Below are 12,535 nucleotides of genomic sequence, written 5' to 3' on the forward strand. Positions count from 1 at the left end.
GTTATTGCAGAGCTGAAGGCCAAGTATAATTTATGATTCTTTTTGACATCATAATTTGTTTGGGAGTAGAGATAAAAGATTATGAGATTACAGTTAAGATTGTCTTTTTGTTTTACATGTTTTCCATTTGACAACTCGGTCAGGTGGGCTCAGAGACTGGCTGCAGGTCACCCACAACTTCATAACCAAGCGGGAACTAAGCCTAAGCTCCCAGGGCCTAATCTAACACTTTAACCACTACACTGCATGCCCATTCCAAAAGAGAGCTGCAATTTTTTGGTAATGAAAATATACTTTTTCCCTCCAGGCAACAGTGACTATATTCTACATGGTCTTTTGCCCTCTGAAGTCATATAAGCAACTCTTAACTTAGATTCAGTTTTCACTTTTTAAGAACAAATTGTTCAGGTACTCTAACCTGAGTATAAAATATACGTATTTCATCACACATTAACAAGTTACGCAAATATTTCTTTCAAAGGGGAAAAAAATGGGAAGTGGCTTCCAGGTGAAGATTGAAACACCATTTCTGAATTCATTTTATTTTACACAAAAAAAGTTTTACAGGCACTCTGTCAGATACAGCAGGGAGACCCAAAGCATTTCTATGTACACTGTTGATAATACATGTAAAAAAAATTCTCTATCAGTGCATTTGGTTTTCTTTTGTACTATTCAGAGTCAAAAAAGAAAGTTTCAAAATCTTGATCCAAATCTAAAACAAGGGCATCCACAAAATCTTCAACTGATGGACGTTTCTGGAGCATTCCTAAGGAAAAGAACACAAAATTTGGTTAGAAGGAGTTTGCAAGCCTGGTAGCTGCTGATGGGCAGACAACCCTGCACTTCCAGTATTTTGTACCACACTGAAGCACTCCAAAATAGCTGTCAAGATTTTCTGCCAAGAAGCACGGATTTGGCTTGAGTGAGAATTGATTTAGATGATTCATCAGCACTTCCCACTCCCCTCAGAACAAAAGAACACAACAGATTGTCTTCTGAAAAAATTACATTTTCTCCCACATTTTTACAATTTTTAGAAATCTACAAAACTGGGGGTAACCCCCCCCCAAAATTAAGTCTCTTGTAGAAAGGATGCCATGCTGTCGTCTTATTTATTTACTCAATTTTACCCAACTTTTCTCCCCAGCTTCTTCAAATTCTGCTAAGCCAAATCCTGTTACAGTCGCGTTTCTAGATATGATTTAAAGTGAATGGCTGACAGAATGATTCCTGTACTTCAGCGGGCAAAAAAAATAACCCACATTGGTAAGTAGCGGTTATTTCTTTGCCCTCTGACGTACAGGCGTGTGCCGCTTAACAACCTTCTGCTTAACAACAACACATATAAGAGGGTGGTCAAAGCAGAGCAAAAAGGCTCTTAATGAGGCAGTCAGGTCTCCCATAGCCTGCAGCAGAGTGTCTGTTTACACAACAAAGAGGCGCTTGATGCAAAGAAGAGGCAATTGGCCTCCAGTAGCCTGGGCAGCCAGTGAGTGTCTGGCAGGGAGTGTCTGTTTAAACAACAGAGGAACTAGATTGGGCTGAATGTTCGCTTAACAACCTAATCACATAACAGGGATTGTATACCCGTCGTTAAGTGGCACACACGTATAGGAATAATTTGTCAGTCATTCACTTTAAATCGCATTGGTGATTTATTTTGGTTGTCCATCTACTGATATCAGAAGGCATTTTTGAACTGGCCTTTGGAGCTCTAAACAGTTTTTGACCACTTATTCTGTACAGGACATTTACGTCATATATATATGGAAACCATACTTTTTTCTCATAAAGGAAAAAAAAACCATGGAAAACCTTGTATTTTTATGTTATTAATATTTTAAATGTTAAATTAGGAAACTTCCAATGCTGTTTTGAACTGGAAAAAGACACTTTATATAAAGTTTGCGCTACTTTGAAGTTAATCACTCTGTTAGAAATGCCAGTGTAAATATAACCTCACTCTACCCTTTACTGTAGGAATACCAAGCACAATCACTTAATTTTCAAACATGCCTCAAACTATTTTGTTTCCATGGGAATTATACTTGCTGCATTTAGGCAAAGTGAAATCTTCCACTGCACACTTTAATAAGCTTCCACAAGAGTCAACTGGTTTGATTAGGTATTTTTGCATATACTGTAATTGCCCTCCCTCCCACCAACTAGAAAAAGCCCAGATCTCGAGGCAATTTTAAACAGTTACTATAATACTTTTCTTGCTAGGATCTCAGCACATCATGGTTTTAATTAAGCTTAAAATATGTGCTTTGCAAGTGGCAACAAGAACGCCGATAAAAATGGTTGATGAATGGTGTAAATTACAAAAGGAAGAAACAAAAGAATATAATTAAAATGTAGTCAAATAATATTTTCATGATCAAAGGTGGTACAAGAGGTGTTCTGAACACTTTACTAGGCTGGCTGCTCCTCCCTTTAAGTTAAATACATATATGATAGAAAATATGGGAGATTTGTGTATATGTATACTTAATGAGAAGGGAGATAAAGAAGTTTGTGTTGCCAAAACAGGAATAAATTGCATAAAGAAAGAAGCCACCACAGGATTTAACAAAAGCCTGTTGAATGTATCTGCTTCACAATACGGATCACTTTTTACGAAGTAGTTCCCTCAATATCAAATGGAAGCTTACTGTAAAGTATAAAATCTTGTAGATTTAAAGACTTTATCAGTTGCTAGTTGGAAAAACACGTTTTGGACAAGCAGAATAACAGAAGCCAGTAAAGAACCTAAGAGTCAATAATGCCAGAGGAGCTGCATTCAGACATAATTCCCAGGTTCACAGAAATAGCCCAGTTGTGGAACTCACATTGTAACTTCCAACCCTAAAATAAAAAGCACTGAGAGATTACACCTCTTCCTCCATTATCCCTGCCACAAGTAGCAGGAAGCAGCTGTAGGACAGTCCTGTTGTGAGTACCACAAGCAGCCAAAACAGGTCGTCTTCTCCTTCTCGCCTGACCAGTAAGAAGACCAGGAGGGTAAGACGGAGAAAGCAAAGCAACCCCCCCCCACACACACACAATTCTTCCTCTTAGACTTAGGTCCATCCATCTGCCATCTCTTCCTCTTGCTTGCTCCTGCCCAAGCCCTGTTCAAACAAACAGATGGTTGGCAACCTTCAGTCTCGAAAGACTATGGTATAAGCCTACAGCACCTACAGTATTCCCAGGCGGTCTCCCATCCAAGTACTAACCAGGCCTGACCCTGCTTAGCTTCCAAGATCAGACGAGATCGGGCATGTGCAGGGTAACAGTTGCTGTCAAACAGACTGGACAGAAGAATGCTGGGAGAGCTTGCAGCATGCTTTGCCCAGCCCCACCTGTTTGTTATTGCAGGACCATATGGGAGCAAGCAGTGGGGGACTGCTGAACCTAAGGGTCAGGACAAGTGGGGGAATGGTCTGGATTGCTTTGTTCCCCTCCCCTTGATGGAACTGCTATTCCCTTAAACAGTCAGGCAGATGCTAGCGCTGGCAGCAAAACCAGCAGTAGGACACCTGTGTGCCAAGCTTTCTTTTAAGGGCGAATTATCAGAGGACTGTGTGCTGAAAGTGGCAGCTGATCTATACCAATTCAAGAGGAAGATCCCCTAGTACTACCTGGCATTGAGGACATCTTTGCAAAATCTTCCATGCTACCACAAGAGCTAGAAATTTTCATCACACAAAATGGAAACCGAGGTCATATGGAATCCAGAATTCATCAGAGAAGCAAAAGTCCTCACCCTCCAAACATTCCCATTGTTTGAGAACCCAAAGATCAAATGACTAATAACTACAATAGTGCCTTATGGACTATAAAGTCTAAAACAGTTGATACATATTGAAGACATAAGCCTGAGTTTCAAAGGAGATCTAACAAAGACAACTGCCGTTTTTAAAGCTGTGAATTTATTTTATAAGCATATTCTGACTCCAGTTCCAGTTCAGTCTCTCCCAAGCCTAGGGCAACTTCTCAGTTCACCTCCTTTGAAGTCCTACACGTTCCACATTACAACACTAGGGTTTGCCACGCCCTTTCTTGAAATGGCTGCCCCCAGCCTTCAACCACCCACAGCAGGAATACTGCAAAAACTGTGGCAAAAAGTTGCCCTCTCATTTCTTTGAAACTTCATAATTATTTTGGCTCCGTTAGCTTGGTCTATTAAGTTTGCATTTACTGCTGCTTACAACTAAGGCTAATACTACATTTGCTAGAGTCCTTTACCTCATCAAAGTGATAAGCAACCTTTCAGTGAATATGCAATAAGTGTTGCACCTGGTTAAAGCTAACAAATAAAATTCTGGGTACCAAAATATTAGGGACAGATATCTCAGAGTCAGAGTTGGAAGGGGCCTTCAAGGCCATCTTGAACAAGATTCCATTGTTGAATTGCTCTTACCATAAGAATTTCTTCCTATCCAACCAAAATCTTCCCTCTTACAGCTTAATCCTATCAGATTTAGCTGTTCTCTCTGTGGCAGCAGAGAACAAATCTTTGCCCTCTTCCATTTGACAGCCCTTCAGGTATTTAAAGAGTACGATTATGTCTCTTCTCTGTCTTCTTCAAGCTAAACATACTGAGTTCCCTCAACCTTTCCTCACAGGACGTCTTTTCCAGACCCCTGACCATCTCCACTGCCTTTCTCTGAATCTGCCCTAGTTTGGCTGCACCCTTCTTAAAGTATGGTGCCCAGAATTGGACACAGTATGCAGGATAAAGTCAGATTAAGTCTGACCATACCAGACCCTGCAACCATTTTTAACATTTTCAAGCTATAGTTCAGCTCTTGGCCCCAATGGGATCATGAAGATGGGTATGTGTCCACTGAGGAGTTAGTTTGTGGAACTCTTTGCCACAGGAAGTAGTGATGGCATCTTGCCTGGATGCCTTCAAGAGGGGGCTGTACAAATTTCCGGAGAAAAAGTTCATTACGGGTTACAAGTCATAGTAGGTATGTGCAAGCTCTTGGTTTTAGAGGCAGGCTGCCTCTGATTGCCAGATGCAGGGGAGGGCACTGGGACACAGGTTGTGTCTGTTGTCTTGTGTGCTCCTTGGGCCATTTGGTGGGCCACTGTGAGATACTGGAAGCTGGTCTAGATGGGCCTTTGGCCTGATCCAGTAGGGCTCTTCTTATGTTCTTATGTGGAGGAGAGAAACAGCCGCCAAGTACTTGGATCTTGGCTACCTTAAAATGGCTGAATTCACTGGTATTCTTCTGGGATGAATGTACAAAGGCAGGCAAAAAACTAGTGGTGGAGATATTATGCTTCTTAATATTGATGAATGCCTACGGGGTGTGTGTGTATAAAGATGGTATTTGAAAGCATCCTATAGTGTGGCTTCTATGGTTTTGGTTATAATTCTAAGTACTAATAAAGAAGAATTTAAAACCTGGATGGACACATCGGTGTACTCCCTTAAAGCAAACACTATCAAAACTTTAAATTAAAAATACACAATGAGAGGCACGCTTCATTTACAGGTGGTTTTTCTAGTACAAGCAGTGCTCAAGTGCAGTAGAAGAAATCTAGGGGAGTAAAAAGGTGATAATGGTTATATTACCTTGAACCATGAGCATGGGCTCTTTTCCACCACCATGTGCCAGCATTTCTTGGCGATAACGTTCACCCATCACCCTGGAGGGAGAAACAGGTATTTTAATGCAGCCACCTGCAATCACACCCACACCAGCTTCCTGTCACACCTGTCTCCGGGTTCTGTGTAGAACTGACAGAGATAAAGATCTAATGAGGCTGGCCACTTCAAACTTGCATGCCCATTCCAGAAACGCACTCACTGTATAATTTTAAGCTTGAAAGATTAGACTGTATTCTAACCTAAGAACAAAAGAATCCTTCACAACACAGGAGCTATTCCCCCCCTCCCAAAAAAGACCTCTTGCGAAGTAGATGTGTAACAGACTTATGATACCTGTCATTGTTTACAAAATTATGAAAAATGAAGATACTGGAATTTTATATTTCATTATATGGTTCCCTTCCCCCCCCCCACATTAAAATAGGCAGCAGAGAAATATAACAGTAGTCAGGTGTTTGTGGTTTCAAACAGTTGTATTAATCATGGATGGACTGAGAATCCTGTGACAACAATTTATTCCCTAGAAAAATTCAAGGATGTGTTGGGAGATTTAAAATATATGGCTGACATCTTTATACAGGCACAACACAACTGCTTTTCTGCAAGCAGGCAGGTGTGAGTTTCCATGTTATATCAAGGGTAGAAGTCAAGGGAATCCCAATCTGCCTTTGCAGTTAGAAAACATTTGCTTCAGGAAAGGATCCTGGCTGTCTTAGCAGGAGGAGGGGTATAAATGTATTTCAGATCCCTCCTCAAAGTCCCGGAAGCTCCTCAACTCCCCTTAGAATTTTCTACTTGCCTGAAGTCTAGTAAATTTGAGGTATTTTCTACAGATGTGGGAAAGCTAATAATGCATACAGTAATGAACTCTGATGCAATAAATTTATACTTCCAAATCCCCATGGGTTAATGTGGCCAGTTCCATACTGGACAGACCTATTATGACAATGACTGCAAAAGGGTTTGTTAGTTGGTGCAGCTTTTGCTGTCATGATGTGGTGAGAGGTTGTGAAAAGTACATGAGGCCTGTTGAAAACAACCTGTCACACATGCTGCAAATGCCTTCGCTTTATGGGGCGGGGAAGAATCCTCCCAGGTTAGGATGAGGCAATCTATATCGCTGTGTTATCAGTGGTTCTGAACTGGTAATAATGAATGAAAGAAGAATTTCCATTCCACCCTGCAGCATCTTCACTGCCCCCACCCTCATCCTAATCTACAGACATCAAGATGACAACAAGCACAATCTCTGTCTCTATTTACAGCAAATAAAGGGAGAGGAGAAAACAAAGCTGACAACCACAGTTGCAAAGTGATGACTCTAAAGAGCACAGTTGTGGTTCCTTGTCCAACTCTGTCCCAGTGTTGTGATTAGAGTTTCAGACTAAAATTCAAAATAACCAGATTCAATATCCCATGCAGTGATGAAACCCACTGGTGACTCTGGGCCAAATGCACACTCTCCCCTGAATCTACTTCACAGGGTTGTTGTGAGGATAATGCAGGGTGGGGCCTTGTACACCGCCATGAAGTCACTTAGAGGAAGGGGGGGGGGATAAGAACAACTAATTCCTAAGCATACATTTGTGCCTCTGTACTTGGGGGCACTTTATCAGCCTACCTCATCTGAGCTCTATCTCTAAATAAAAGGGAGCCGTATCCGCGGAACCCATATCCACAGATTCAGTTATCCATGGATCAGGTCCACAGTGCCACCCCTGTCTGCACGCCCCCTGGAGGCAAGGAGAGCTCCACTTCCTGCACCTCTGGAGGGTCCTCTGAGTGCAGCAGAAGCTTCAGATGTCCGTATGTGTACTCTGCCAAGCTCAGTTAGCCCTAGAGCTAAAAAAAAAAGTCATTTTTGGTTTCTCCACAAAACCAGAAGTGACATTTTTAATGCCTTATAAGGCATTGGGAGGCCTGAGGAAGCTCTGGAGGGTCCTTGGCTCCAGAGGGTGGGAGGCAAGCGTTCGCCTGTATCTGCGGTTTCAGTTAACCGTGAGGAGTTCTGAAATGGAACCCCTGCGGATGCAGGCGTAGACCTGTATTGTTTTCCTGTGTTTTACTCCTGTATTTGAAGAAAACATTATCACACATAAAAGAATAGTGGTACCGTTGTAGCAAGAATGTTTTATGATACCTGGAAATTGCATAGCACTTGGGTTCATTGTCTATGGAGGCTTGCACAATGCTATTGTATTTTGTACCTGTTGAACGGATCCTGCACAAAACACTGTTTCCATACCATAGATGCCACAGCTCTAGACATGAGGTAAGAATAATATTTGGCACCATAACCCACAAGGTGGCTGAAGCGGAGTTGCCAAGCCTGTGAGTGAGGGAGAAAAAAAGACAAGTTACAAGTTTTGTCACTTATGCAATGGTTCATAATATAAGTGAAAAAACTAACCCTTATGAGGCTTTTAAACAAAATAACATCTTGTAGTAAACAAAATGCCGTACAAACATAACATCTCAGTTACGACAATCTTAAGAATTTATTCATAAAATAAAGAGTGCAAAAGCACTAAAGAACGATACAGTGAAACTGACATGAAAATGCAGGTGTATCTAAATTGTTTCTTTGGAGGGATTAAAGGAAACCACAGTTTACATGGCACAAGTGCCATTGTGTTTTATTTTCTACATAGATGCATGCAGTGTTGCACCTGGAAAAAGTAAGCCTGCAAATGTCTGCCAAAAACAAAATTACAGTAAAGACATGTTCCTGCTACTAAAAAAAATCTTCCCACATGCCAAAGTACAAACTCAGAGGTAGATACAAAACATACCACACTTCATAGGTTTGTTTGTATATTTTTAGTAGATTATCATCACTTGTAATTCCACTTCTATTTGTCCATAAACTGTCAGTGCTTTACAATTCATAGTTTGATTCTTCTATGTAGTGCTACTGAATAGTGCTGAGTACTGGCAATGAAGTCAGTGTTGTCTCTCCAGGATAAGGGAGCTTGTGTCTTCACAAAGTGAGTCCAGCTGAAACGGCCACTAGGATTGTTCAAAATTTCCACTGAATCCAAAATGGAAACAATACAACTGGCACAGTAAAAAAATTACGTAAAGTCTGTTGTGCTCTTTCAACTACATAATGAGGAACAGAGCCTGGAGTGAATTCAGAACGATTGCTGGTAGAAATTACTGATGAATTTTCTTTTTACAGAAGCCAAAATGGCAGCAGCAAGGCCAGAAAAACAAAAAAAAAATGATTGTCCCTCAAAATGTGTTGGATATTGATAGCATTTTAAGGAGCCTGCTTTCAGAATGTTTTATAATTTAAAATAAATCTAAATTAAGAACAAGACCTTTTCATAGATACACTCACTACCTACCTATTGGGATTTCTTTTTAATTAGCCCTTCCATTTCAAATCAACTGAATAAGTACTGGCCAATTTTTCAATAGCTTCTTTTTATAAAACAGAACTGAAATAAAAAACCTAAGGGTGGCTCAAGAATTAATCTGGAACCCAACTGTGTCACTCAAATAATTCTTGGAAAAATACATTCCTTATTCCTACTAAATGAAATATTCCTTGTGTTCTGCCATTACCCAACAAGATTTCCCTATCATTCATTGTGTGGAGGCTGTATGCTACATTAAAAAACAAACAAACCTGCATGTGCCTCGTGGATTTCAGATTTGTTTCCAAATATCAAGCTTTATCCTGACTCTTCCTAAATTGGGGTCTGAAATTACAGTTCAGATTTGAGTGCAATTATTCCATAAACAGGAGAAAAACAACAGTATTTTTAACATTGTCAGGCCTTTTGCATCTCTCAGGCCTGGAATTGTTGTCAGCCAGGATGTGGCAGAGGGGCCTTGATGTTCAGGCCTGGTAAGCAAACGTAAACAAATGTAACTGCAGCACTGTGTATATATGTACGTATGTAATCAGATGCACCTGTGCTAGGTGGGAGCCATGTGACCTGGAGTGATGTGAGCCAAGTCAAGTTGGCAATGGAAAAGTGGTGCAATGCATCACTGGACAGCCAATCAGAGAGGGACACAAGACTGTCTTGTGACTATGAGGTCACCCTACTCTGATTGGCTGGCCCTGGTGTTTATGGGGGTGAGAGCAGACACCAAGTCTGGGTTTGCTATAGTGGAGTTCTGCGTGTCGTGCTGCTGGTCAGTGTTCTGACTTGGACTGCCTTATCGTGACTGTGCTTTGCTGTATCCCTGACTTCTGGACCATCCGACTGACTACTCTTCTGCCTGCTCCTTTTACCAATACATGCTTCTGAATCCAACAAGCCTGTGTCTGTGTCTTTGGCTCTGTTTGGGATCGTCTGCTTCCTGTGCTACCTCCTTATGCTCCCGTGCCGCTCTGCTACTGGGATGACAAGGGTCATCCGCCCCTGCCAACATGATGAACATTAACCATTTTCCCCCCAAATGAGTTCTCTAACCATAATCTACTAAAGAAGATACATTTAAATTATCAGGGAGCCAGGATAAAACAGTAAACAATGCTGGTCTTCATTTTAATTCATAAGTCTTCTATCCAAGAATCTGAAGCTTCAGCTTGTAAGGTTACATATCTTCCAAGAACAAAATCATGTTTCATATGACCAGAATCCTTATAATGTCCAGATAGTTCTACTTACAACATTGTGAGAGTTCAGATACTTTTCCTACTTTTAGATTTTCCCCACTCTTAAGAACGCTTTTGGGGAAGATTATTTTGATCTTTTGAAACAGTGGTTTTCATAGACTCCTAGAGTTGATCATCAAGGCCATTTAGTCACACCCCATGCTTGAAACAAACAACAAATCCTCCCTACACCATCTCTAAAAAATGTTTGTCAAGCCTCTGCTTGAAACATTCCAGTAAGAGAGAACCCACCACTTTCTTGGGTAATCAGTTCCATTGCTAAATCACTCTTACTATTAAAAATTTTCTTGATATTCAACCAGATCTCCTCTCCTGCAGGTTAAGATTGAAGTTTTCAAGCTTTCTGCCTAGAGAAAACCATTTCACCACAGACTTGGTTGACAGGAACTATGTCATGTCTGCCACTGCGCATTGCAAAGAATTTGGGGAGAATGCACGCCCAATTTACATAGCACAGTCATTAGGCTTCACTATTACCATATGTAAAGTGATCACATGTGCCCTATTCCCGCACTGCATCTGTGCACTGCTGAGATATCAGCACAAGTGAAATAACAAAAGTTCATAGATGTGGACAAAAGTTCATAGTTGAAAAGCGGTATATAAATACTGTATATATATAAATAATAACAACAACAACAACAACAATAATAATAATAATAGATATGGACAAACAGGGAATCTTGTTTTCCATTAGTTACCTACTTAATGAGGAACACTTGAGACACTTATGAAGAATCCCAGGGTTTCCCCCAAACAGTCTGAAATTGTTTATTATTTGAAAAGATTTGTTCTGAAACATTCAATAATAGTGCAATAGAAGTCCTTTTTAAAGATGTTTTTTCTGTAACACATAGATAGAAAATTGTTGAATACAGGTGGAGCCTATTTATCCGCGTTAGTTCCGTTCCGTGACTCGGCGTGATTAACAAAAAACGTGTTGTGCTAAATCCCATAGAGTTACGCAAATAGGCTGTAGCCTGACACTTCTGGATGGAAGGAAACTAAGGCAGCTGTTATCAATCCCCTCCCCTCCGTACTCAGCCCTCCCGCTTCTGTCCGATTCTTTCACAGGTGGGATGCTGACCTTTTAAGAGTCCAGTCCTATGCCTGCCTATTCAGAAGTAAGCCCCACTGTAGTCAATGGGGCTTACTCCCAGGAAAGTGTGGATCGTTTCGTTTGTGTCAGCTGGAGCAGGAGAGCCTGTACCATCTGGGAGAGGGGAAATTCGGCAAACACTCCCTGGGTATTTTAAAGCAAACCCCTCTGTTGTTACCACAGCTACCCCTGTGTGTGTGTGTGTGTGTGTGTGTGTGTGTGTGTGTGTGTGTGTGTGTGTGTGAGAGAGAGAGAGAGAGAGAGAGAGAGAGCTCCACCTTGCTGCATGTGCTCTGGCTGCAGAGGTTTTCTGCCCCCCCCTTCCCCCCTTCCCCTCTTCAGCCTCTTTGCTGGCTCAGGTGCTCCAGGAGTTCCTTAGCAAGGGGAGCCTCTTCCATGGCTCCAGGGCTATTTCCCTGCCTGAGCCTTTTTGCAGTGTTTCGGGCTACCTGGAAAAGGAGCCATCGAAGGGCAAAGGGGGCAAAGGTGTGTGTGACTTTCAGTTCCCCCACCCCATTCCCATTGAGACAAATTGGAAGATAAAAAATCCATGGATAAATAGGCTGCAACTATAGTAAATATGAAGAATTTTAAATGACAATTTAAGGAAGTGCTCAAATACTTCCAGGCACGAAGGAGAACTAAAATTTTGACTACTTGTAGGCCAGACAAGAACATAGGAAGAGCCCTTCTGGATCAGGTAAAAAGCCCACCCAGTTCATCATCCTGCCTTTCAGAGTGGCCCACCAGTTGCTTCTTGGTAGTTCACAAGCAGTAGAAGATGCCATATTCCTCTCCCACCAAGGCTTCCCCGCAACTGGTATTCAGAAGACTACTGCATCTGGTCCTAAACATAGCACATAATCATAATGACCAGTGGAAGACTTGTCCTGCATGAATTTGTATGATTTTCTTTAAAAGCCATCTAAACTGGTGGGCAGCTCTACATCTTGTGGTATTGAATCTCAGAGATTATGTGAAGTATTACTTCCTTTTGTCCATCCTGAATCTCTTGTCAATTTCACTGAGTAACACTGGTTAAAATGTTATGAGAAAGAACTTCTCTCTATCCACTCTCTCCAGAACTGACTGTATCACTTCTATCCACATGCTTCCTGATACTTCCAAAGAACTCAAAAAAGGTAATGAAGTGAGACATACCCTTGCAGAAGTCATACCGATCGCCCTTCAG

The 12,535-nt window shown here is 41.3% G+C and overlaps 1 protein-coding gene across 1 annotated transcript in view; it reads right to left on the reverse strand.

Moving 5' to 3' along the window:
- Positions 1 to 509: 509 nt before the first annotated feature.
- Positions 510 to 12,535, reverse strand: part of MIPEP (mitochondrial intermediate peptidase) — a 66,204-nt gene continuing 54,178 nt past the window's right edge. The window contains exons 17-19 of the mRNA XM_066620669.1: positions 7,816 to 7,937; positions 5,573 to 5,646; positions 510 to 769 (exon numbers count right to left, since the gene is read on the reverse strand). Of these exons, the coding sequence (XP_066476766.1) occupies positions 672 to 769; positions 5,573 to 5,646; positions 7,816 to 7,937 (294 nt within the window). The 3' untranslated portion in view covers positions 510 to 671. The remainder of the gene's footprint in view (positions 770 to 5,572; positions 5,647 to 7,815; positions 7,938 to 12,535) is intronic.

Source organism: Tiliqua scincoides, chromosome 3, assembly GCF_035046505.1.
Source record: "Tiliqua scincoides isolate rTilSci1 chromosome 3, rTilSci1.hap2, whole genome shotgun sequence".
In the NCBI taxonomy this organism is placed as follows: Eukaryota; Metazoa; Chordata; class Lepidosauria; order Squamata; family Scincidae; genus Tiliqua; species Tiliqua scincoides.